The sequence below is a fragment of the Mercenaria mercenaria genome, chromosome 2 (assembly GCF_021730395.1).
Source record: "Mercenaria mercenaria strain notata chromosome 2, MADL_Memer_1, whole genome shotgun sequence".
Classification (NCBI taxonomy): domain Eukaryota; kingdom Metazoa; phylum Mollusca; class Bivalvia; order Venerida; family Veneridae; genus Mercenaria; species Mercenaria mercenaria.
In genome coordinates, this window is record NC_069362.1 from 30,551,894 (window position 1) to 30,579,348 (window position 27,455).

Here is a 27,455-nt window from a genome sequence, read left to right on the forward strand (position 1 = left end):
AGCAAATGTATGGATATCTGTAGTAAACAGGTCTACGATGGAGCAAAAATCTAGAAACTGTATCAAAATTGTTCTGCAATAGCTGAATTTTATATGAAACAAAGAACAATTTCTTTTATTGGTATATAGCCTGAAACATGACAACACTGTGCATGCTCTACCGGAAAGTATTCTCAACTCAGTCGGCGAATTTCGTTTCAAGGTTTGTAAAATTTTAGTTTTATTATTCAAAACAAGATTTCAAAACTGCCTGTACATCAACACTGAATGTTCTTCCAGATGTGTAACAGCACTTCAACCTAATCAAGTTTCATTATATATAGAGATCCGAAAAATCAGAACCTGTTTCTGTTGTACAGTCTTGGGTTTGCAATGAGAATTTCTTGTATAATATTTCTTGCAAGATCCTTAGTTAAAAGAATATGAGTGAAAAATCTGGCTAAATTTAAAATTTGGTTACCCTGGTATTGAAGTTAGGTGTCATCCTGGTATTGAAGTACTTCCGGGTCGTTGTATCATAGGAAATTGTGAAGTCACCCCTATTTTGACCGGTTTAATTTCACATGTCTTTTATGTATAATTAAGCTTTTTCATAGGCGTCACCGGTAACCCATATCGGAAGCTCCTCAAGAAGACTGTTAGCTGGAATACAGAAAACGCTCGAATTCCAGAAGCTGTTCTTAACCTTGTCAGGTGTTAAGCATCAAAACATGAGACTCTTAACCTTTTTTTGTAATTCTAAGTTGGACGAGTGGGCACTCGAACTGCCACGAGCAGGGGCTCGAACAGACGACCCTTGGTTTCGTAGTTAGGTAGTGTTACCACGGCTCTTGTTCAAATTCTGTGTCATATCTGATGTTTTGTCTTTCTTCTGCAAGACTACATTTTTGTGCGGTAGAATTTAAAAGGTACTGCAGACCGATCAGCCATGACAGATGTGTATAACATACAAAAACATTAATAATTGTATAGCAAAAAAAAAATCGTTGTTGATGGCAGTTTTTCCTAGTACTTTTCCAGTATTATTAACTTGAAGTGTTAAATTTTGGAACTGCTGTAATTTTGTCGTGAAATCCACAGTACATGTCCAGAAGTGCTTGTTTTTCTATATATCAAAGAATGGGGCAAAATGTCGGACTGACACCGATATTAATCAAGATATCTTTATCACATACATAGCGCTTCTTTAACAGCAAAAGCGGCGGTAAGGCACCAAGTTATGGCATTATGTCGGATCACAGAGACATTGACTGGGTTTCCTACCAGTTACAAAGCCAGCAGAAGTTTTTATTACAATTATCAGCGGGAAAATGTCAAATTTAACGAACTTTTTAACGCCCCGTCATTATTGGTCCAAAACTCGTGACGCAATTATTACTTTCCTTTTTATTTTCGTCTAATATTACGACCAACTCGTGTCTAAAAACGGATATATTCATTAGTAATTAACATACATACATTGTAAACTCCAGAGTATAATAAACAGAAGAAATATATTGATATCCTTTATGTGATATACTTATTTCGTTTCCAGAAACGGTCTTGATGTTTTGCATAAAACCTGCAGAAAACAGCTATTAAACATAGGAACAGGCGGCATTTAGCAAACTGTAAAGCCGTGCACAATTTGTTCACTGAACTTTATCCCGGATGTTCATGATAAACACGCAAATGAAGACATGTGTATAGATTCTAGATCTCTCCCCAAACGTAGTTTGTTTTCAAATGTTGTCAGTCTATGTTAGATACTTGTAAAAATGCAAATAACATGCTATTAATAGCCTGAGACGTTATGCTAGATCTAACCAATAACTGCTATCAGGAACCGGTACGTGATGCCGAATGAAATGCGTTAATAGTGACGTCATGGTGATGTGACGTCAAAAATGGAGAAAAAAGGAAGTGAAGATATAGGTCAGTTGGTGACTTTTTTCAGGTACAAAGAAATGCTCATGAGATTACATTTCGTGTGTTACAGGAGAAAATTTTCTATCGAAAATGTTGTTTTTTTCCGTTAACAATGATAATGTATCTGAAATTCTGCAGAAGAAAAGTCTAGACCTCAAATTTCGCCGATTTTTAATTGCCGTTGCTTGTGGCTCTGTGGACGGAGCGTCAGGGGAGGTAACTAGATTCAAGGAAATGAACAACCTCATTATCATCTTTGACAATATCTGTCATATTACTACAGGTACATAATAATTTTAACAATTCACACATTTGGAAAAATAACTTCTAAACGACATATCAAAATTTCAAGAAGATCATTTGATGTTGTGAGGTAATTTCATTAGTTAGATCTTTACTGACTCAGAAACCAGCAATTTTATTTATAAGACAGGAAAATTGTGACAAAAACAGTTTCTTTATCGTGTTACATAATAATAAATTATTGGGATTAAATTTTCATATTTGATCAGTAAAAAGTCAATATTTACACATTTACATCTTTATAGCCTAAATGATATTTGCTCGTTTTATAAAACCACTAATTATACGTGTATTATTGTGACTTTTATAAAAGGGCACATCTAGACTTACTCTTAATTTAGAGAGGTTGGGCGAGCAATCAATAGTACACACATATAAGTACTGCACAGTATTAGCTCTATGTCAATTTTATTTTTAGCAGCATGTAAATAAACAATCAGTGGCATTCTCGTTCAAAACAGAAACATCGATAGCTGGTTTGTTGGCGCAGAGGGTGAGTGGATGGACATGTGATCGTTTTGTAGTGATAGTTTTGACGGTTCGAATCTTACGTCCGTCCATTGTTTTTTTTTTTTTTTTTTTGTTGTTGTTTTTTTTGCTACATACTTCATGTAAGTTTGTTTTTCTCCGGTTTTTAATTCGTTGTTCTTATTTTCGCATTAAATCAATCAATACTGACATTATGGCAGGGCAATGCTGTTTAAAATGAAGTATAAGATTGTTATAAAATTTATAAAACTAACCCGTTGAGGTTTAACATCATATGAGAGCTTCAAAAACATTACATCATATTTAAGGAGAAGCTTTTAAACGTAAATAATGTTAATAATGACATACTTCAGTTGTAGATTAACTGACCTGAGTTGTCTTAGTTGAATCTTATTGAAACATAAGATACAGATACAGTTTTGAAAATAAAACTTTTACGGGTCTGGGAATCGAACTCACGACGACAAAGTATGAGACTTGTGTTATTGCTTTGTTTGTTTACATTTCAAAAGGCCATAAAACTGTGCGATACCTATAGCATTGCAATTCTTCCTTATAATACTAACAAATGCACGAACATTTCGTGCTGGTAAGTCGTATCATAACTGAACAATGGAATTACCTATTATGAATGTTTTTTATAAATTTATAAAATATTTGTTTTACGTATATCAGCATATTTGTTACAATAGACAGAGAAACGTGATTTTATGATTCATTAGTTTCCTTGTGCTGTATGATTTACATGTCAAACCAAATCGTTATATCTCCCAAATTCAATTTCGATAGAGCGTAAACTCGTACAATATATAAAAAGTAAATGGGGTTAATATCTCATTCTTTAATATAGTAAAGGCCAAGCTTGTCAATGATTGATTTTATACATTTACACTTGCGACTTGATACTGGAGATAAATATCAACATGAAATGAATGTATAAGAAAACCTATATTGTGGATTTTAAGCCAAAATGTAAGTACTCTCTTTATAGAATATATTTTTAAATTCTCTATAGCCGGCATAATTTGATATCTGTTCTTATACAACTTAAAATTTACAAAATATATCCTAAATGCTGCTTACCAGTTTCTTTAAGATTATAACCAAATTACGTATAATTTCTGATCCATACAGTAAAGTCAGTGCTACTGTAGAATCAGCTAAATGATATTGTGTCAAAATGTTGCAATTAATCCAGCTAAATAAAGATAAAGAAATGATAGGCTTCTAATGATATGCTAAGTAAGACAAAATTTATAGACTTTTATTTATTATAGATAGATTTAAACAGATACTGTACAAATGTATAGAGTTTAAAAAGAAAACAATAGCCTTCATAGGCTACGTTCTAAAATTGTAAAGGCTCAATGAAAATTTATTGTATCTTGATCTAAAAAGCTATTGATACCATAGGCCTCAAAGTAATTCTATCCAAAAGTCGCATTTGATTTGAATAAGGATATGAATAAATGTAATGATCATACAAAATAACGTTCTATTTCATTACACTTTAAAATTGAATGTGGCCACTGAGTAACGTTCTACTATTCATGCATTATGAAATAAAATTGATAAACATTCGTTTCCATGATGTCCCTGTAATATGTTCGAGGTATGTTGTATTAGCCCGAGGCAGTATTTTTTCCCGAGGCTGTGGGCCAAAGGGCTAATATGACAAATCGAGGATCTGTTACAAGACATTGTAGAAATCCCGGTTAATTAATAATTTTGACTTTAAAAATGCTTTTATTCTAACATATACTAGTAAAATAATCTCATTTTACTGCATGGAAACTTCAGCGCTTGAATTCTTATTGGCGTTTGTGGAGGTGCCGTAGAAATAACATCTTACAGTTTATGAGAGAACATTGATTCGAAGATGTCATGATAAAAAAAAAGAACCAATTTCATAGCTTAGGAACCACAGTACACCTGGGGCATGTCGGAGCGAAGAAAAAGTGTGTTTGGAGGTATGCTTCTTACTTAAAGCTATACACTGATACGAGCCGTGCCATGAGAAAACCAACATAGTGGGTATGCGACCAGCATGGATCCAGACCAGCCTGTGCATCCGCGCAGTCTGGTCAGGATCCATGCTGTTCGCTTTTAAAGCCTACTGGAATTGGAGAAACTATTAGCGAACAGCATGGATCCTGACCATACTGCGCGGATGCGCAGGCTGGTCTGGATCCATGCTGGTCGCATACCCACTATGATGGTTTTCCCATGGCGCGGCTCAATTACTAATTTATGTTATAAAAGCTTTTGCTTATATTGAGAAATGTTCTTTTATAACTTTATATTTTTAGGAGATTATTATTAAAAAAGAAATTGATCACACTTTGATCCAGTGGTATCATATCTGAGTAGACGCCTGACTCTCTGAATAAGCTATTTTGTTAATTCTTAAAACATTGTAAATATATTCATACTGAAAAGCAGTTATTCAGCTGATCGAGTCGAAAGCTTAATTCAGGTGTAAAAATGTTAACTGGTCCTGGAACAAAAGTTTATGTAAAAAATTATTTGCACGAGTGAACTACATCCTTCGTTATCTATATTATGAACAGCGGGTACATCAAAGAAGCTTGGTTCAAGACGTCCATCGCTTCCGTTGAACGCGGAACCAGCTGGTCTTACTGTAAGTATACATTCTTTTTTTTTTTGAAAATGTGCTGTTGACATGACTACTGTATTCATTTATCTATTCAAGCCTTCCCAGTTGTTAGACCATTCAAACTAATTTGTTGTGAAGAAATGACTAAAGAATTTATTTGTTTTTCCCCCGATATTTAACAAAGAGATTCTCGTGAGGGCGTATTGTTCGTGAGCGCTTTAGATATGCTCTTCCGGGTGTTTGGCTAAAAAGTATTCTTCCACGTCACGGTATTATCCCTGAAAAAAAAAACGAACAACTTTTAGAAAACTATATAGAGGGTATTCAAGTTTTTTTTGCGAACTTATTCATGCACAAAAAAAACTTGAATTTTCTGTTTAATATATACACAAATGATTTAAAATGTCGTTTGTTTACATTTAGAACGCGTGACAACAACAACAATGCATTTCCCGTACAGCCGAAATTTAGTCTTATTTTAGAAAAAAAAAACGAAAAACGTTACCTTTAGAGCATCCGAAAAGACAGTAAATATGATAGTGTAGTTGCAACTTGCAGTTCCCGATAATTTCCACATATTGTTGTGGTTTTCTTTCCTCGTGTTTCAAACGTTGTCCTGAGTAATGTCCCTTTACGGAAAGTTAATGCTGTGTACTCGTACAAATACCGGTTAGAATGTCCATAGGCGGGTTGCGATCATTGTAAATTTTATATTTTGACTTGAAATAGTTTGCTCCATTATCGATATACATTTATATTTCACTTCAAGTGGTACTAAAGTCACTGCCCACGAACACTTAAGTAGTTCTGGAAAACCAGTGAAAATAAGGAAAATCTAATAAGTTTCACTGCAGTGAAAATATAGAAAAAATATGTTTCACTGCAGTGAAAAATAAATAGAATGAACATATGAATTCTATTCCATCAATACTTTTCAGTATTTCTTTAGTATGTATATATTGAATATTAACTTCATTATTTGAAAGAAGTTGCATCGAGAAAGTTAAAATGCTAAATTTAAGTCATACATTCAATCGTCATGAATATGATTCTGTCTACTTTGCAAATTTATATAGCCTAATAGGTGATGTCATCACATACATGACGCTGAAAGAGTTTTCAGTCCTGTAGTAGAACATTTAATAAAAAAGGGGGTATTTATCTGATTTTTTTTTTCAATTTATTTTTAGATATCACCAACCATATTTCAGTGTGATATATCGCAATCTGAGTAAATTATATTGATGTTTAACAAACTTTGTTCGGGACGCGGTGGGATACAAAAGCAACATTTCTGAGTTATAGAACGAATAGAGATTTCATTTTTAAGAATATGAAGCACTTTGGAATTGATTTCTTATTACGATATAATGTTGACTGTGAATACATTTGAAAAAGCATTACGGACTGAATAAACGGACAGAACGGCTGGGGGTGGTCTGTCGGAACCTCAAGACTCCTGTACGCTGTGAAAACTAATGAAAGGATGTCGTGTAGAGCTATTTTGTTTCTCTGTTTGCTGATTTAATCGAAAAAGAGGAGAGTGAAATATATCTTACATAAGGAGGAAGTGGTACAGCAACCAAACCATTCGCTATTTTATAGAACATAAGGAGGCGTGAATCAGATCTCCCAATCTGACTAAAGTACATCTCCTATTACGCTACGCATAGGATCTGAAAACGACCTATTCATTGCCTCGTTCTGGCGACCCTTTCGCTAGCCAATCAGGGCCTAACTTACAACATCTTGCAAATCTACCTGTAGCCTTGACTTTTGATATTTACAATTCTAATAGCGTACGGTATCAGTTAGCCGGTTAGCTCAGTCGGTAGGCCACTTGCTTTGTAAGCGAGGGATCCCGGGTTCGAGCCCTGGAATGACTGCACATTTTTCTTACTCTTCGACATTCGAACAAGTCGTCTGGTTGGATAAAATAAAAATAGCAATACTGGAAATCCAAAATATACAGAAGACGAATGTGAATGGGTCGTTCTCAGATCTTCGTTTAGAAGATCAAGTACTTAAGTCAGATTGTCAGATCTCCTATTTTCAAGGGTACGCCAGCATGTTTGTGATACTGCTGTAAGGGGAGTAGTCACGATTAACCCATCGAGCTGCCCTCCGCTGAATGATTTCGATCTGGTGAATGTTATGTTGGGTATATGAGCTCCAGACGCAGCTAGCATATTCCAGCTGTGGCCTGACTTAATTCCCGAACTTTTGGGTTTTTGCATGGGATATTTCGCTTAATGAAGTTAAGTGTTCGGCTAGCTTTGGACGTGACTAAATTGGTATGTTTATTCCAGTTAAGATCTGAGGATAAGTGACCCCAAGATACTTTGCATCAGGCACTGTTGCCAAGACTTGGCAGTATATACTTTGATCTTAAAGGTTTTATTGACCCTGTTATGGTTATAACTGTGCATTTTAAACTCCATGTCCCACTTACTTTCCCATAACTATAACCTATTCAAGCCTAACTGGAGGATGTTTTCTTGGGCAGAACTATGTACAGCTAAATAGACAGCAGTGTCATCGGCGAATAATCGGACCTGTGAAATCTGATTTTAAGGCAGGTTATTTATGTAGAGTAAGAATAGAAGAGGACCTAGGACGGAGCCCTGTGGGACTCAGGACGTTACTGCCACTTCATCTGATGCTTCACCATTCACAAGGACAGATTGGCACCTGCCAGTCAAGACTGACTTGACCCATAGCAACGTGGTGAACACCATGTTGATGAAGTTTGTACAGAAGTTTCAGATGGTTAACCTTGTCGAATGCTTTAGAGAAGTCCATAAGGATTAAGTCCGTCTGGTGGCCTTGAATTAAGTTTCGAGATAGATCTTCTACAAGTTCGAGTAACTGAGTTTCACATGACCTTTTCTCTTTGAACCCATGCTGTAGGTCAAAGAGAATATTGTAAACCTGGAAATGCTTGGTAATATTAGAGGCTGTAATGTGTTCTAGTAACGTACAAAGAATGCAAGTTAGGGAAATAGGCCAGTAATATGCAGGATTGCTTTTGTCGCCCTTCTTAAATAGAGGAGTGACATTGGCCTTGGACCAGTCAGCTGGGATAGTGCCCGTGTCAAGGGACCTTTGGAAGAGCCTAGTGACTAGTGGTGAGCTTTGTTCACTAAGATTTTTAAGAATGATCGGCTTTAGACCATCGGGACCACATGCTTTGTCTATTTTAAGGGAAGAGAGGAGTTTCTGAACACCATTTATGCCCATAGTGACCTTTGGCATTAGCAGATATTTTGGCAGGCATTTCCTCACATTCAAGTATTCCCACGTTTTGTTTTATATTAGATAATATCAAACGAGATATATGAAGCAAGAAGCTACAATTAAACCGGACTTATCTGAACCTGTCATCAGCTTCTTAAAGGAATCCTTCCTAACCCGACAGCAGATTTACTGTATGGTCTCTAAGCTTTTTTGTTTGGTTTTGGGCCCCGTGGACACAGTGTTAGGTCATTAGCTGACTTTCCAGCTTTTGACTGTGGGTGATTACACCGGGTGCCCCTCCGAGCATTATTTCATCTTTATGACTTCGCAAAAGAAACAATTCTATACCATAAACGAGGTATCTGACCAACGCCGGTAAGGGGCTAATATTTTAACCCTTACCCTGCTAAATTTCTATAATGGACTGGTCCGTCATTCAATTTTGGCAATACCATTTCTTATTCGAAGAGTGTTTACTGTAAACTTACTTGCTGAATAGCGAATAGTGCAGACCATGATCAGACTGCATGGATGTGCAGGCTGATCTTGCTCTGCACTGGTCGCAAAGGCAGAATCACTTGCCACCAGTAGGCTAAAGGTTAAAGTAAGCGACCTTGAACACTTTACCACGGAAGAATGGCATGCTTCTCCGGAATATGTTTTTACCTGTCATCCCACTTATATGCGTAAACGCATATATCACACAAACATAAACCAGCATGCGCCGATCGTCAAATATTCTGATTTTGGTAAATTGATGGGTGTTTCTTAAACGTTTAATATTTTTCAACTACGCCATATCGGGCACAATATAAGGTAAACTGTGCATATCAAATATAAAACTCATCTGAGGCAGTATCAGAAAATTAGAGCTACATGGATTGCGAGAAACAGCGCTAAAACGACTTTCAAGTATATTTTATTACATTTATGTGACTAATACGGAGTTGAAAAATAAAATCATCATTAATCAAGTGGTTTTAAATTGGCCTAATTATTTGTTCTGTTGTAGTCGTATCGATCACAGGCAATCGGCGTGTGACTTTGACCCCTTATGAATGATGGACCCCCCACCCTGTTCTCTACAACCCAGATCCCCAACATAATAACAGAAAAACACATTTCCAAAAAAGAAAAATGCTATATATAAAAAAAAATAAAGGTATGGTACTTTACGGCCAAACATAAAGGAAAAAATGGAATGGCCTCAGTAACGATCTCACTGCGTACACAATTTTCGGTCGATTTTTGAAAATCTGGTCATAATCAACGCATAAAGCATAAATCTTAACGGTAAACATGCACTTTGGTCTCAAGGCTGCATCATTTGGATGCAGCGAGACGCTATTCTTTGACAAAATCATCTCGTACACGATGTGACCTAACCCGTATATTTCTCGGGCCAATAGACAAGTCAATGGCAGCCACCTATTCCCTTCGTTATTTCCAAGCACAATCGTCAATAACGATGCATCCAGTCAATTTCCCAACGCTGTATTTCTCTCAAAACATCAGCTGCCATGTTTATACCAGCTCACGTGGAGAACACACCTCCAGAATCAACCAATCGCAAAAGGCTACGTAGTAAAAACCAGTTCCGGGTCGCCGTATAAACATGGCAGCTGATGTTTTGAAAGAAATTTCCCAACGCTGGATGCATCGTTATTGACGGAAACTGGACGAAGTAATTATAGGTAAGCGACTAATTATTTATGTTTCTAAAGGCTGGCCACGATTGTGCTTGGAAATAACGAAGGGAATAGGTGGCTGCAATTGACCTGTCTATTGGCCCGAGAAATATACGGGTTAGGTCACATTGTGTACGAGATGATTTTGTCAAAGAATAGCGTCTCGCTGCATCCAAATGATGCAGCCTTGAGACCAAAGTGCATGTTTACCGTTAAGATTTATGCTTTATGCGTTGATTTAGACCAGATTTTCAAAAATCGACCGAAAATTGTGTACGCAGTGAGATCGTTACTGAGGCCATTCCATTTTTTCCTTAATGTTTGGTCGTAAAGTACCATACCTTTATTTTTTTTATATATAGCATTTTTTTTTTTTTTTTGGAAATATGTTTTTCTGTTATTATGTTGGGGATCTGGGTTGTAGAGAACGGGGGGGGGGGGGGGGGGGGGGGGTCCATCATTCATAAGGGGTCAAAGTCACACGCCGATTGCCTGTGGTATCGACCTTCTGGCTTGGCACACTGACCAGTAACAATGACCATTCTCAGACAAATAACAAACTAAATTGAAATCATTTAACTATTTCACTATGAACAATAATTTATCAATTTGAAATTGTTTCCTATAGAAATCGCTCATCTTGAGCAGAGATATGTACGAAAATGCATGCTATCAGATATTTAACTACGTGTAATATTCATGGACAATGTTGTTTAGGTATAGGATACGACTGAAATCCGGTAAATGTCTCATAGTTTTCCGTATACAATATGTCTGCTAATTTATTATCACCCTAAAGAACATTCAATGCATTGCTTTAAGGATTTCATTAGAGGACTTAAGGTAGTAAGACCAATAGTATATAAAAGTTTAAATGAATTGCATTGTTTTTTTAGGATACAGATACGAAGAACTCAAAGCGGAAGAAAAATGCTAGGAGGTCCTCTGTCACAGTTTTGTATGTACCAAATTATACATACTTTTATTGAAATGATATTACATAGACAAAAAAATGATTAGAGCCTTTCTAGGATTACGTCGTACAGTTGAAATGTTTGCCGAATGAGTTAAATTTTAGAGTAAAACACTTTAACATATTTTAAGCCAAGACACACACATACTTATTTTCAGATTCACACTAATAAAATACTGTAGTGTTACCGCAGGAACATGTACGGTTGATGCGCAATGACCTATAAATCGAATAAAAGTGGTATTAATAATATATATTATTGTATTGTTTTAGGTCGACACAGCAAACCCAGAAAGAATCCACGTCGCAGAAGAAAGGTAAATACAAGTCATTTCTTTTTAAGGACTTAAACCAGATATGATATAATGAGCTCGACTAAGATATTTTCTACCCACCTGGGCGTCTACGTCACAACTTCGTAAAAGTTTTGCTTGCAAGGCAGTGTCTTAATAACTTTTATAGGTACTGAACCGAAACTTTACACAGAACATTCCAGCCATCAATCTTTCTGAAATAGCTAAATTTAGCAACCGACGTAAATTATGGCACATTTTGACGTGAAAGTTAAAAATTATGAATGCATTGAAACATAACAGAAGCTTTCGATTCATCAAACGGGGTTGAACGTCGAACCTAGTTAACTAATGGTTGAACCTTTTGCAAAGTATCGTCCTTTCTTCGACTTATAACATTGGTATGAAAGTTTGCAACTAAATAAGAATCATGGTCATTATCACTTCCATATGGTGGCTGATTTCTGCCATGTCGTGTTAGCATGTTGGCGGGACGAAAACATGACAACATGAAAACACAAAACATGACATTTTTTACACAAAAACACAACGTTTACAGGGCGCCGACACGACATATCTATTTTTAGCTCACCAGAGCACAAAGTGCTCAGGGTGAGCTATTGTGATCGCTCACCGTCCGGCGTCCGTCCGTCGTCCGTCCATCCGTCCGTCCACACTTTCCTTTAAACAACATCTCCTCCTAAACCAACAGGCCAATTTTGATGAAACTTCACAGGGATATTCCTTAGATGGTCTTCTTTAAAAATTATTCAAAGAATTAAATTCCATGCAGAACTCTGGTTGCCATGGCAACAGAAAGGAAAAACTTTAAAAATCTTCTTCTCAAAAACCAGAAGCCCTAGAGCTTAGATATTTGGTGTGAAGCATTGCCTAGTGGACCTCTACCGAGTTTGTTCAAATCATAACCCCGGGGTTAAAATTGACCCCGCCCTAGGGGTCACTTGATTTTACATAGGAAAATCTTAAAAAATCTTCTTCTCAAAAACCAGAAGACCTAGATCTTAGATATTTGACACGTAGCATTGCCTAGGGGACCTCTACTAAAGTTGTTCAAATCATGACCCCGGGGTCAAAATTGACCCCGCCCCAGGGGTCACTTGATTTTACATAGGAAAATCTTCAAAAAATTTCTAAAAATAAACAGAAGGTCTAGAGCTTAGATATTTCACGTGTAGCATTGCCTAGTGGACCTCTACAAAATTTGTTCAAATCATGACGCCCAGGGTCAAAATTGACCCCGCCCCAGAGGTCACTTGATTTTACATAGGAAAATCTTCAAAAATTTTCTAAAAATAAACCAGAAGGCCTAGATCTTAGATATTTAACCTGTAGCATTGCCTAGTAGACTTCTACAAAATTTGTTCGAATCATGACCTCCGGGATCAAATTGACCCCGCCCAATGGGGTTACTTGATTGTACATAGAAAAATCTTCTAATTTTTCTAAAAATAAACCAGAAGGCCTACAGCTTAGATATTTGACATGTAGCATTGCCTAATGGACCTCTACAAAATCTGTTCAAATCATGACTCTCGGGGTCAAAATTGACCCCGGCCCAGGGGTCACTTGATTTTACATAGGAAAATCTTCAAAAAATTTCTAAAAATAAACCAGAAGGCCTACAGCTTAGATATTTCACATGTATCATTGCCTAGTAGATCTTTACAAAATCTGTTCAAATCATGACTCTCGGGGTCAAAATTGACCCCGTCCCAGGGGTCACTTGATTTTACATAGGAAAATCTTCAAAAAATTTCTAAAAATAAACCAGAAGGCCTAGATCTTAAATATTTGACGTGTAGCATTGCCTAGTAGACTTCTACAAAAAAATTCAAATCTTGACCCCCCAGGGTCAAATTTACCCAGCCCCAGGGGTTACTTGATTGTATATAGGGAAATCTTCATAAATTTGCTAAAAAAAACCCAGAAGGCCTAGATCTTAGATATTTGATATGTTACATTGCCTAGTAGACTTCTACAATCTTTGTTCCATTCATGACCCCCGGGGTAAACTTGGCCCCGCCCCAGGGGTTACTTGATTGAACATCAGAAAATCTTCCAAAAAAATTCTAAAAATCATCAGTTTGACATTTGAAACATGTAGCTCATATTACTCTGGTGAGCGATCCAGGGTCATCATGACCCTCTTGTTTGAGTTTTCGTGTTAGAGGGTATGAACATGTCGTATAAGCGCCCTGTTGTGTTGTCGTAAATTCGCCCCGCCGACACAAATGCACGAAATACCTTATTTATCGATCGAGTTTTCTTGTTTTCGTTTTGGCGTACGCGCAACAATTACACATATGCATTACGCACAAAAAGATCTCAACTGATAATAGTCCGTATAGCGCACAGTAAGAAAATTGCCCGCCTATTTCTCACTTTTTGAAAAGTTAACGGCGATTGACTTGAGTATATGGCGATAATGATAAAAATATCTCCCGTTGCGGCTCATCTCCTTTAGTAAACAGCTGGGATCCTGCGGGCTGTTCAAAATTTATCAACCGGCCGTTTAGATTTGAAAAACTTGTTTTCAGAAATGTGAACAATTCATTTATCTATCCACATGACCTGGACTTTTTATCTAAATGTTTTTGATATACAACATACATACACAAGATGGTAAATGCGTCTGCTAGCTTAGTGTGACTACGTGAAATGCAAAAATATTGTTTTATGAAGGAGGTAGAACTACTACTTTTTGTACTACTTTGTGTTAGGCATTGACTGATGTTCCAAGCTCGTTAGCACTAGGGCGGAAACCATTAAACACCTGATACCATTGTATCTATAATCTCTGCAACCATGTTTCGATTTTGATGTCACTTTCCCTTTGAAATGGTCTTTGAACTTTTACAAAAACTGTGTAAGACAGCCGTCTACTTATTTATAAATTAAATATGAAATTAACAGATTTGCAGTGTCATTATAACTGTTAACTTTTATCTGTAATATTCTTCAACTGACGAAGAGGCGTAACTATAAGCCGTACTCTAAATAATTAGAGAACATGTCTTAGGTCCCACCTACATACAGAATACTGTAGGGAACAGTGAACTTTCTGAAACCGTTCACTATTTCAGTTTGAGGACGCTTATCTAATATCAAATCTAGGCTTGTTCTTAATTGAAACTGGAGAGATTTTAAATAAAATAGGTATTTCATGGCATTGGTATTGTAGCGGTTCTCGTATCGGACGACCTCGGTAGGAGAGCGTCCGGGCACAGTAAGTGGAAGGTTCGAGTCCCGGACGACGCTGCACATTTTTCCCGTTGCTACATTTGGGGGCTTGTCCAGGATGTTCACCCTTGGAGCCCATGCGGGACGAAGCAGTTTGTTGGCGTGTGCATCTGAATTCGGTAAACAGTTTGCTGCAGACATTGGCCATGAGTACGGTCTCAGTGGCTCAATTAGGAGAGAGTCGGCACCTTAAGCTGAAGGTCCGAGAATCGAGTCCCGGTCTAGGCTGCACAATTTTCTTCTGACTATTACAATGTACTTGTGTACACGCTATAACAATTTTATCCTGAAAATAATCGGGTTTTCATAATAATCAATAATGAAACTGCAAAAAAAACTTCTATTATCACCAAAACAAATCTTTTAAAAACCCGCTTGTTACTGTCCACAAGTCCGATCTACTATTCAAATGCGCATACCAAAAACTAGCTCTACATGACATCCCATACAACCAGACGTCACGTTATAGTAACTTGTCAATCAAAATTAGTAGCAATTAGAACCAGACGTCACGTGATAATACCACCGCTGAAAGTGGCAGGTTAACTTGTCAGTCAGTAGCCGAATGCTTGTTCGTATTGGCGGAGCATGATGCAAAACAGAAAGCGTAGGGGCCACTCGAATAATGAGGTTATTCTCGTGAACCCCTACTCTTTCTATTACTTATTTTTCACTCAAGCTCGAATTCAGGAAATATATTTAAAGCAATTATAAGACAATATGTTGGCAGGGCAAAGTCACAACAGAAAAATGGCGTCAACATGACATATTCATACCCGCCAACACGAAATCTCGACAGATAAATTTGTCGTGTGTGCAGACTCTAAACATCGCATTTTCTCGTAGAAGTGTCGTATTATCGTGTTTTCGCTCGCTAATTCAGCAACCATACTTGGAAGTTCTGCGCACTGTCTCAATGACAGCTGTACTGATTCACTAAACCTCGTCAGTGTTGATAAAACTTATGTCTTGGTAGAACCTTTTTGGTAGGTTACAGCGTATTCCGTTTTCAAAAGTTGTCTGTACTAAGATTTATTTTTACAACTTTTTTGATGTGTTTGTAAAGCAGATATTAGAACTGCATAAATGTATGTACAAGAATTCACGTGAAACAAATGAGCTTAAATTTGTATTTGTCATTTTATGGCTTTGTAAAACAGGCCTTACTCCGCAAAATGGCTTATTTGTGCATTGATTTCACCATATTTTGTTTATAAAATCGTAGGTAGTCTTAAAGAGTGTCGGAATCCCTAAATATGCATTTGTAGTTGTTTGTTTTATAAGACACATCATTCATCTTAGATATTATAGACATATAGAAGTACAAAAAAAGTAGACGGGTGAAAAGACGGCTGTTTAAATTATATATTTATTTTACTATTGCTACCGCGAAACACTCATTCGTATCTGACATGTTTTATTACAGTTTTAAAACACCAGTTCCCGGCATATCAAATTTACTGTTATAACTGATTTGTACCCAGCCTCTGTATATATGTTACTTACTTACTGTTCGATTACTAAGCCGTACGTGTTTACATGTTTTCAAACCATATTTCTCTACTTACAAAATGACCTTTCTACTTTTTGATTATGTTTTATTTTAGCTTGAGCTCACTTTTTTCTTATACAAGACACACTAAAATATGGAAACCTGAGTTTAGGTTACAAAACACAATATTTAATGTTTACAAACATCATGTTTACGAAAACTAACTGTGAATACTATGGTTAAATACGTCATATTTATTTAACTGTCATCACTAATATGTTATGTTGTTATCAATGAATTTCACTCACAAGTAGAAAGAAATTTATCTGATTTCTGTTCAAATTTCAGAAAAGCCGTCGTACGATATGAAGGCAACAAAAAAGTTTGACAGCATGTTACGTGGAGATCTTACAGATTTACCTCCCTTGCCAAAAACAATGGTCAAGATTTTTCTCAGCTCTACATTTTCTGGTAAGAAATAACTACAACATTACTATATTTCTTAAGTCAAAGTAAAACTTGGAGTAAAATACAAAGCAAATATGGAGTTTCTTTCACGAAAATGTTCATATAAAGTCCCACACCCTAATTCCACAATATAAATTTACTTTTACCTGCAGTTTAGTAGTATATATGTAATAGATTTTAATTATAAAATAATAAACACTGTAAGAAGACAAAAAGAGGATATATTCAATGTCATGGAAAACTTATTTCTTGCATATGATTTTAAAAAATATATCTTAATACCCTGGTGTTGCAAGAAAGTGACTTTCCTCCGGTGGATTATAATGATAATAGATTATAATGATAATACAAACACAATGAAATTAAAAAGCTGATGCTTACGTTTTTAAAATGTTCTGTAGATTGATTAGTACAAGTTATCACCTAATTCATAAACACCTGATAATACTTCTTGGTTTATAACTAAAATATGGTCTGGTAGAGGTTGACAAGATTTAGAATAACAAATGTATGAGATATGAATACCCGGAAAAGTGCTCTTAAATTTTTATGTCTTTTTTCTACTGAGATTTGAACACTTGATTGATTGATTAGAACCTACTGAATATTAATTCTTAAATTACAAATATTAGAATATGAAACTTATTTATTTTTCACTTCTACAGCAACGCCACTTCCATCAAAGTGGCCCAACGTCAGATCAAACAAAATTTAAGTCGCGTTCGTGAGGTATTTAATGTGTCTCGCGATTAAATAAATACCATAAAACTTCCTTTGAATTAAGAAAAAAACATTTATATAATATTCTTGATACCTTTGAAATGGGACACTGAACCTGGAAGAATAGATGATCTATGCTAAAGGAGTTCTTTCATTTTCAAAACATGATTTAACGTTTTTATGACCAGCGAGGCACCAGTAATACTTTAGACTTCTCATACTATACCACTGGTAAAATGCAGTTTCAGAAACTTCAGAAGGCATTGTTCCTTTAGCCTTCTGCAGCCTAGCAAGTGTGTTTTCGTTGATTTTCGAGTCAAAACAACACGAAGTGCTAAAACTGGTCTTCTTTCAACGATATTAAAAACCTGTCAACATTTTAACGACGATCTATGTATGAATTGACGTTATTAGTTAAACATTTATATTTAATGTAAAACATAACCCGCTTTTGGAAGCTTTGAAAATAAGAAAGTAGCAAGTAATATTATATAACAACATAACAGGAAAATCGCAATTTGGCGAGTGTCGTCAGATGTGGTTGCCATGGAAATTAGCATCTTCCTCTACTAAAAGAATAAATGATTCTTGAAATGCATATAGATTAACTGTCTAGACCTTTTATGTAAGACATGATGGCCATAACTGTAGTGACTACACTGATACATGTACGTATGATTTTTTTTTCAATTATTTCCTATTGAAAAACAGTTCAGAAGTTGGTGCAAAACCAGAAAAATCTTAGAACATTGTTGCTCTAATTCAGTCTTTCAAAGTCTTTATCTTTGATATCAGAAGCACAAGGTGGTGATGCTTCCGTTTCATTGACACGATTGAGCTGAAAATTATGGACCGTCTGCAAATTGTACATTGTAATAATTCCTTTAATTACCATATGATTTTCACTGTTTAAAATCATTTTAGATATGCGAGCAGAGAGAAACATACTAGCAAGAGAAGTTTACCCTCGTCTTCAGACCTTCTGTGCATCACGAGACCTTGACTTTCAAGCAGTGGATATGCGATGGGGCATAACAGAAGACAGTATTAATGATCACTCCGTGGAAAGACTTTGTCTTCTTGAAATCGAAAATTGTCAGAACACGTCTGTTGGCCCAAATTTTGTAGTATGTTTCTTTTCTTAGTTCCTGATGATCATAAGTGAAAACATTTTTATAAAGACGTTGATAATTGTCGCTGAAGGCATGTCCCCAAACAGTAGACTCACTACAATATTAGTGGTCCAGGGACATTCACTTTTGGAAAGAAATTTACAATCAGAAATGTGAAAACGGAATTATTTCGCCTTACTACCTAATATGGTGTCAACTTTTAAATTTGTAATTAAAATGAGCACATTTAAACATATAATAATGTTGCTTAGTCCCTCAGTTAGAGAAATTATAAATACTGATGAAAAAAAAGTTTTGCAAGCGTAAAATGTTTATAGTATAATTTTTAGTTAATCACAATCCTGTTTGAAAGAAAATTTTTGAAAATTCTACAAAACATTTGCAAAATATTGTTTGATAAAATCTGTCATATGTTTTATATAGATACTTTCGGGAGACAGATACGGATTTCGCCCAGTTCCAGTAAATATTGACGTTGAAACGTTTGAAGTAATTCAATACGAAGCCAATAAACTAAACCTCTCAAGCAGAGAGTTGTTAGACGAATGGTATAAACTGGACAAAAATTCAATTCCTGCTACTTATATTCTACAGGTATTCCATGTCTAAATAATGTTATCATTTTTATCTTATTATAAATTGAAACGTATTTTTTTCAAATAAGCCTCGAAAATCAGAATTTATCTAATGTGTGTGCTTCAAGGCTTGAATGAGGCATTCATATTTATAACATTACAAATTGCTGAATTGAACATTTTACACGATTTAAGTACTTTAGTATTTAATTAAATGTCTTATTGTCAAAAATGTGCGATTAGGATGTCGATAGCTAAATGCAATTTCAGTATTACTGTTTCAGCCAATCCGGTCTAAGTTTAAATTCTTTGCTGACTTCTCAACGGGTTGTGATCAGCTGAGAGAAAGAGACACTGCTGAGTGGTGGAAAACGTTCGAGAAATTGCAGATTTTGCTGAGGACAGCAGCTGATGAGGCATTCAAAGAGAACAAGATCACATCAGAAAGAAAACATCAGTTCTTCCAGTCAGGTATACAGTAAACAAACAAAACACTATTTTGTCAATAGTACTTGTTTTCTGTAAAATAGCATTTTGTAACAAGTTTAGTCGTGTTTGTCTGGTCTTACATGTCTTTTGTAATAAGGCCATAAGGAGTTTTTATATTTATTACAAATGTACTGAACATCATCTTACAGCTAAAATGTTTTTGTCATGTGAATTACATATTATATTGTTAAAATATTACCAATACAGTTAAACTCAAAACAACTGCTAGACATGTATGATATGATTTCAAACATTATGCAGAAACCATTACGCTATTTTCTAAAACTTTGCAGTTCATAGTTAGTAGTAAGTTTTTTACACAGACATATTTGATATTTCAGTGACAGAAAGTGAAATTCAAGATGGAATATTGAAGGCAACAGATGTAAACTCGCACTGTCTGGTATATAAAAGACGACTGAGGCATTTGCATGGAGTTGGTCTTAATGATAAGGATACAGCCAGATACATAGATATCATCAAATCGGAGAAGGTATATGATATATATCATAAAAGTCGGTGATCAATTTGTAACAATAATAAGTAAGAAAGTACCTCTCTTGAATACGTACATCACTTACATTACAGCCATATTTTGAAGGTAAAAAATGCGTTTCACTTTTGTTATGTTACTGGTTTTACTAAAAAGTGTTCTTAACAATGTTGGTAAATTATATTTGCTACCTTGGTAAAACGTTATCAATCATGAACATAAACTACTTAGCCTAAGCGATTTCTAACACTTTTACAGGCAAGAGTCTTGCGTTTTGAATTATAGACATTTGAGCATGTTAACAGAAAAGGAAATTTCCTACCAAATTTGGAAAAGGCATAATTTGTTGAAAGCCTTATACTGCTTCATTCAGTCGTTTATCTATGGTGTAAAATCCATAATAATCATCTATTATTTTTGAGGTCTGATGACCTTTTCAATTTTCAGTAAGATTGTTTACAACACTTACTATTGAAGACACGTATAACAATACTTCCTACGTGTTCTATGTTTTTAAGCTTTAGGTTTGGACATGAAATGCACTAATTTTACTATTGATATTATTATGGTTCCGTTACATCCTAAAACATTTGCTGGAATTAAGCAGTGTCAAACGCTAGAACTTTAAAAAGTAAAATAGATTCACATATCTTCCCTGCATAGTTTTTAAGAAGTATATCAGTACTAGAACGGACTTGTATATAGCTCTGTCAAATACCATTCAGAATCTTATTTACATATCTTATTGTCATATCTTTTAATTAATGAATTCATTTAATTTTGATATAGGGAAATGTGCTCGACGAAGAAGTTGAAAAGCTAAAAGTTTTACTTTTTGAGGACAAAATTAGTAAGAAACTTGATCATGCAAATATCAAAGAATACAGCATTCATTGGATGCCAGGGGGAGTAAATCCTGACAAAATAGATGAACATATGGAATACCTTTCCTCATTTTGTAAAGACTTCATTGCGGACCATAAAGATCTTATACAAAAAGCAGAAGAAAAACGGAAGAAAACGTTAATTAAAGAATCGAACTACTACACTGATTACAATAACACAATCCATCACTTGAGATTTTGTGTATCAAGATGTGAATCTTTCTGTGGACAGGAACCGGTAAGACTCACGGTCTTATCTTACTACCCTTCTTTTGAGACGTGCCAAAAGTCCCAGATATAAAGTAGTGTTTGATCATAATATTTACATTACCAGTTTAATGCTCTTTTTCTATATTTTCTATATCATGAACGTCAATAATTAGTTTGTGAATGTTTGTTACAGGTATTGGAAGCAGCAAAGTCATATATTTTGGACGGATCTGGACGAAAACCCCTGGTGTTGTACGCCGCATCTGGAGTTGGTAAAACATCCGTAATGGCTATGATACTGAAGAGTATTCCAGAATGGCTTAACAATGCACCGCATCTAAGACTGATCAGATTCCTAGGAACTTCACCACAATGTAGAAACGTCCACGATGTACTGGTTGATGTTCTTGGTCATTTATCAGATGTGTACGACATGATCTTGCCTCCGCACAACTACAAAACTATGAAGGAAATTGTGCAATTTACACCGAGATACATTAGACAGGTTGCAAACTACGCAAAGGAACCAATTATCATATTACTTGATTCCTTGAACCAGCTAGATTCGAGGAACAACGCTTATGCTGTTGACTGGCTTCCGATTTTTCTACCACAAAATGTAAAGCTCATAGTCTCTACACTTCCACAGGAGCATGGTATTCTTGCAAATTTGAAAAGGCGCCTACCAGACCGGGAATGTTACATTGAGATACCCGCACTGACGGAAGAGACTGTCAAGGAAATTATTAAAACAAACTTACAAGTGCACAATCGATCACTGACGACAAATCAAATGAGTTTCTTTTGTTCAATGTTTACGCAAACTCCAAGTCCATTGTACTTGAAACTTCTTCTCGATGAAGCAAGAAAATGGAAGTCTTATACACCTGCATCTGAAATGGAACTAGTAGCAACTGTAAAAGAAGCCATAAACAAACTTTTCCAAACTCTTTCGAAAAAGTTTGGAACACTTTTAGTCAGTCACGCACTTGGGTTTGTAACTGTAGGTTTGTCAGGACTTACCGAATTCGAGATTGACGATGCATTATCATGTGATGATGAAGTTTTAGATGAAGTGTATAGGTTTCATGATCCACCAGTTCAAGGAATTGTTCAAATACCACCATTGCTATGGGCCAGAATATGGTATGACATTCGTGGTTATCTTGTGGAAAGGTTTTCATACGGAAAGACGACTTTGAACTGGTATCACCGAGAGTTTGTACTCGCGGCCACCGAGATGTATACGAAGGGAGACAATGGGGTACGTCTCAATAAAACTTTGTATGAGATATATCATCAGGAAAACGGAATCAAACGGACCATAGAATTGAAGAATCGGAATAAACTAGTTATTACAGATGCTGATAGGCAAGTTACCCCTCAACCGTATATAGCACAAAATAAACGCAAACTAGCGTGCTTACCGTATCATACACTACGTGCTTATAAAGCAATAGGAATAGACCGAGCGAAAACAGAAGTGTACTGCAATTTCAAATATTTATATACCAAGATAACAGCATTTTCTGTCTCAGCTGCTGCCAATGATATGTCCGACTTTCTCGAACAGTGCAATGATGAAGAGGTGCGATTAGTGTTGATTTTTTTGGTGAATTGCAAACAAGATCTGACTAACCAAATACGGTTTGCATTTTGTATGTTGGCGTTCGTTGATCCAGAAGACAATCATTACCATTTAAAGAGCTTATTGAATACAGCAGTTGAGTTTCTTGAGTCAAGAAAGAAGCCAGTTCTTATTCCTGAATTCCCATGTCTTACACAAAGACATAACGCATCAAATGCCTTTCAAACGTCCATAGAAGGAATATCAGATATACTTGCCATTTCCGAAAGCAATGTTTTGCTACAGAAACAAGTACAAATGGATATGCTTTCAAATGAAGAGTGTAGAAACATTGCCGTATGGAATACAGAAACCCAAGAATTAATAAATGTACAAATGCAAGGCATCTCGAAATCGATAGGTCAATACATACTCACTGATGAATATTTGTATTACATAACAAAAGAAGCAGTTGTTAAGTATTGGCTCAGTGATAGTAAATCAGAAATGGCTTTGTTTACGGATATTGTAAATGAGTGGAAAACCAGTGACTGTGTGCATAATATATTTGCAAATTCAGACGCTACTGTAGGTGCTATTATACAAGACCATTCGATTACCTTGATATCTCTTGAAAACTTTGAACTTTTACAAGAATTTATAATCCCTGATAAAAATCTTGTAATAGACGCTGTATATGTGCCAGGCAGTGGCCAAAAACTGATTGTAGTTGGAAAAGGTAATAGATCACATGATAAAAGTGAGCGGCAAGACCGGGAAACCAAAACGTTTGTCATAGAACTTGAACAAGGCAAAAATCTTCCAATACAAATACGTGAGTTTAACACACACTTAAATTGTGAAAAGGCAGTTCTATCTTGCAAGGATCAATGGTTGCTCATTCCTACAGAAAAAGCATTATTGACAACACAATCAGAAAATCAGGTAACAAGTGTACAGCCGGTATCAAATGGTCATTTACTAGCTTTTGACATAGACGATAAGTACTTCACGTCAAAAGAAATTACAATATCATCAACAATAAGCAAGATATCTGTACACCCAGAGAAGAGAAAGTTTATTTATCTAACCAGCAACGGGAAAGTTTTTAGTGTGCTGGCTGAGACCATTGATCTAAATATTCATTTTGATTTCACTGTTAAAGCATTCGCTGTTTCTTGGGAGGATGAAATAGGCTTATTTTGTTCCAGTGGAAGAAAAATAGCTTTGTATGATTTAAAATCGGACAAAATTCTTATTGAGTTTGTTGCACATAATGACAAGATAAAAGACATTTGTCTTCTGCAACAACAATTTGTAACCCTGGGAGAAGATAAAGAAATGAAATCATGGGATTACAAAACCCTTCTTGAAGACACTTACTCAGATGCCAGTGGTATATGTGTTTCAGAAAGAAAAGAAACTTTCCTAGAGCAGACAAATGTCGTTGCTATTTCATTGTCATACGATGGATTTGAGTTGATAACATGTCATGATGATGGCATTGTAAAGGTATGGTCTGTGGACTCCAAGAAGTTCCTTCGTCAATATAATATTGAAATAGTTCCAGACATTGTGCATACTTTCCCAAATAGTTCAGTAGCGTTTCAGGATACAAAAGACGGTAGAATGAGGATTTTAGCAATAAATACCGGAAGAGTAAAATTTCAATTGCCTGACACAATATATACTATTTTGCATTCAACAGGCGATAGAAAGGACAATTTATACATTTTAAGCTCACCTAGCATGGGGAACGAGCAGATTGATGTTGTGAGTATCAACCGGGAGCTAGTTTTGAAAACCATACATTTGCAAAATGGACTGTCGTACGAAAGAATCGATGGAATCCTTTCTGCTAATGACAATTACCTGGTAATCCGTCTGTTGATGTCAAAACGCGAATTTGAGAATGCTAGGGAATTATATAATGCGAACATCCCTACGTCTGAGAAAATGAGCTCCAGCGAACAGCATCATCGGTACAGATTTACAGCAGTAGCATTATCGGAAGATAGTGGGGAACTTATACCTTGCAATCAGATTGGCACATTAGTGCAGCCATATAGGGGAAACATTATGCTGATTTCGACTAGAAGGTAAACCCCATTCTCTGTGTCATACTCGTATCAATATTTTCTCGTCCATATTAAAGTGTTGATATATACAAATATAGATAGAAATGTATTATTTTTCTTTCCTTTTGAAGTTTTTCTTATTTATATTTCTGCAGATGGATTGTATTTTGGGACATAACATCTGGAACATGCGACCGTAAACCATCCAAAGTACAAAGAAGTCCAATGTTTTGTCGTCCAGCTTGGATTGGGAAAGAATGCATGGGCGCAACCCGAGTATTTTCACATTCAATTGATCAGAAATATGTAGCATGTGGATCGGATGACGGCTATGTATTTGTATATAACTCAGACACTGGGTTACCTGTATGCAATCGTAAACCACTCTCGAAGCATAATGCAGAGGTAATGTAGCTCATACGAACAATTTATAACAAGCAATTTAAACAGATATGGGCAATGTCTCTAATTGTTACGTTCATACTTTATACGTGACTATATTTGAAATATTTATAATGATATTTTGAATTTTACAACTTACATGGCATACGTTTTATAAGTTATTATCCATTTCATGAATTTTCAGGTTCACAAGGCAGTTATCTCCCCCGACAGTAAATTTGTAGCGTCCTCGTGTCTAAACAGTATTCTCAAACTGTGGGAATCGTCCACAGGATTGGAGCAATTCTCTGCTCGTTTAGATGCCAATGTGAAGGATATGTGTTTTACATCTGACTCAGGAAAACTCATTCTGTATACAGGAACATATACGACAAGGGTATTGATGTTTTCCGTGACACGTGGGAGGAAATAGTTTGTGTCAGATAGCAAAATGTCCTAAGGACGTTAGCGCCGGGGATAAAAGCAAACATTGTGTTTTTCGTGTGAAAAAAGTCAACCAAAGTATAGCTATATAAAACTGGTTAATGAGCAGTCCTTCAAGATGAAGGACAGTCTTATGAATGGTTTTAAGGTAAATGACACATTTGCCTATATGTATATAGGGAAACATTTTCCAACGAGCAGAAATTCTTTAAACTCTATCTACATGTACTGACTGAGAATCATGTTTAAAACGGAAATATGTATTACAATCATAGGTAACCAGGCTTGATCTTGAATTATCTGCCCTTGAAAATCAGAAAATACTAAAACATCCAATTTTGAAGGGCAGATAATTCAAGATCAAGGCAAGAGAACTGTGCATTTTAATTTTTATTTCCGTTTCAAGCTTCATTTGCAGTAAGTATAAAAAGTAAAGAAATTCTGTCCATAGTAAAGACCAGGACTTTGTGGTATCATTTTGTCATGTTCATAGTTTGCATTTGCAACTGTTTATATATTGACATGGGGGAAAGAATCTTACAGGAAACTTTAAACTGTTTTTACTGATGGAGTATTAAATCAATAACAGATATGAAATAAAACAAACCATACAGGAGCCCAGCCAAGATCATGAATTATCTGCCCAGATAATTCAAGATCAAGCCTGGGTACATATGATTTTTGATCCAAATTTCCGTTTTAAACTTAATTCTCAGTCAGTACACAAAGATTTAAGAAATTCTGCCCGTAGGAAACTTTTTGCCCTATATACATATGGCTACTGTGGCATTTACCCTTTAAGTTAATGCTTTGGAACTCGGGACGTCCTCGAACAGCCAAAAAATGTATGTCAGTTATTGTTGTTTTTTTTTCAGTACTTATCATCACTGCTGTATAATTCATTTGTCTTTATTCTAATTATCAATTATTTTTACTAATATTGTTGACAATTTTTCTATTGTTCTTGAATAGTTTTGAAAAAAGAACGTGTGTGCGTGTGTGTGTGTGTTTTCTTTTGCAATATGACAATGATAAGCCTCATGGTTGGTGCGAAAGCGAAAATTTTCACATTTACCATTAAATCAAATAAATTGGAATGATTGCATTCAGGCTTAACCAGTACGTTTTCGCCGTCTGTTCATGTGTTATATTTTTGTGTCAGTTTTCATATTTTGTCTTCTGTTATGTAGAAAAACGTGATTTTTAAAACTATATTTGAATTTGATTCGTTATACATAAACAGGACTGATCATAACTGTGGTTTGTTTTATTTCCAAAAGTACTTCAATTTTATGGCATGCCTGAGTCGAGTCTGACATGCTTAACTGTCACATTAGTGTCAAATTATTACATGTTATACATGAAAATTGCAATATGCTTTCGCATGACGGACATTGGAAAAGCATGAGGATTTTCTCTTTGAACTTTTGACCTTATAGAGCATTCTGTATGAACTAAACGTCAACTAAATATCAACCCCACGGTTCGAACCATAATTGAGAACTTTGATGCATTGCTCCATCTATGATTACTAGTTCATAAAATCCACAGACACTTGGGGCTCGGACCACCACACACCCCATTCTCCTCCGCTCCTGTTTAAGTTTAGCCAATATATTTTAGCATTTTACCATGTATTAAGCATATGTGACGATCATAAAACGCATTTTGTAACATTTCAGCGTGTTTTTAAAAAATGTATTTTAACCATCAATGCTCTCAATATTACAAGATATGAAACATCGCACGAAC

The 27,455-nt window shown here is 35.7% G+C and overlaps 1 protein-coding gene across 1 annotated transcript; it reads left to right on the forward strand.

Moving 5' to 3' along the window:
* The first annotated feature begins 3,540 nt into the window (after positions 1 to 3,540).
* On the forward strand, positions 3,541 to 26,958 carry LOC123563615 (NACHT and WD repeat domain-containing protein 2-like). The gene is made up of 14 exons (XM_045356498.2): positions 3,541 to 3,672; positions 4,501 to 4,670; positions 5,271 to 5,341; positions 11,139 to 11,200; positions 11,489 to 11,532; positions 16,610 to 16,732; positions 18,374 to 18,576; positions 19,006 to 19,176; positions 19,442 to 19,628; positions 19,988 to 20,139; positions 20,929 to 21,261; positions 21,427 to 24,899; positions 25,034 to 25,283; positions 25,465 to 26,958. The coding sequence occupies exons 2-14, from the start codon at positions 4,640 to 4,642 to the stop codon at positions 25,690 to 25,692; spliced, it is 5,328 nt and encodes a 1,775-aa protein (XP_045212433.2). The 5' UTR covers positions 3,541 to 3,672; positions 4,501 to 4,639; the 3' UTR covers positions 25,693 to 26,958.
* Positions 26,959 to 27,455: the final 497 nt, after the last annotated feature.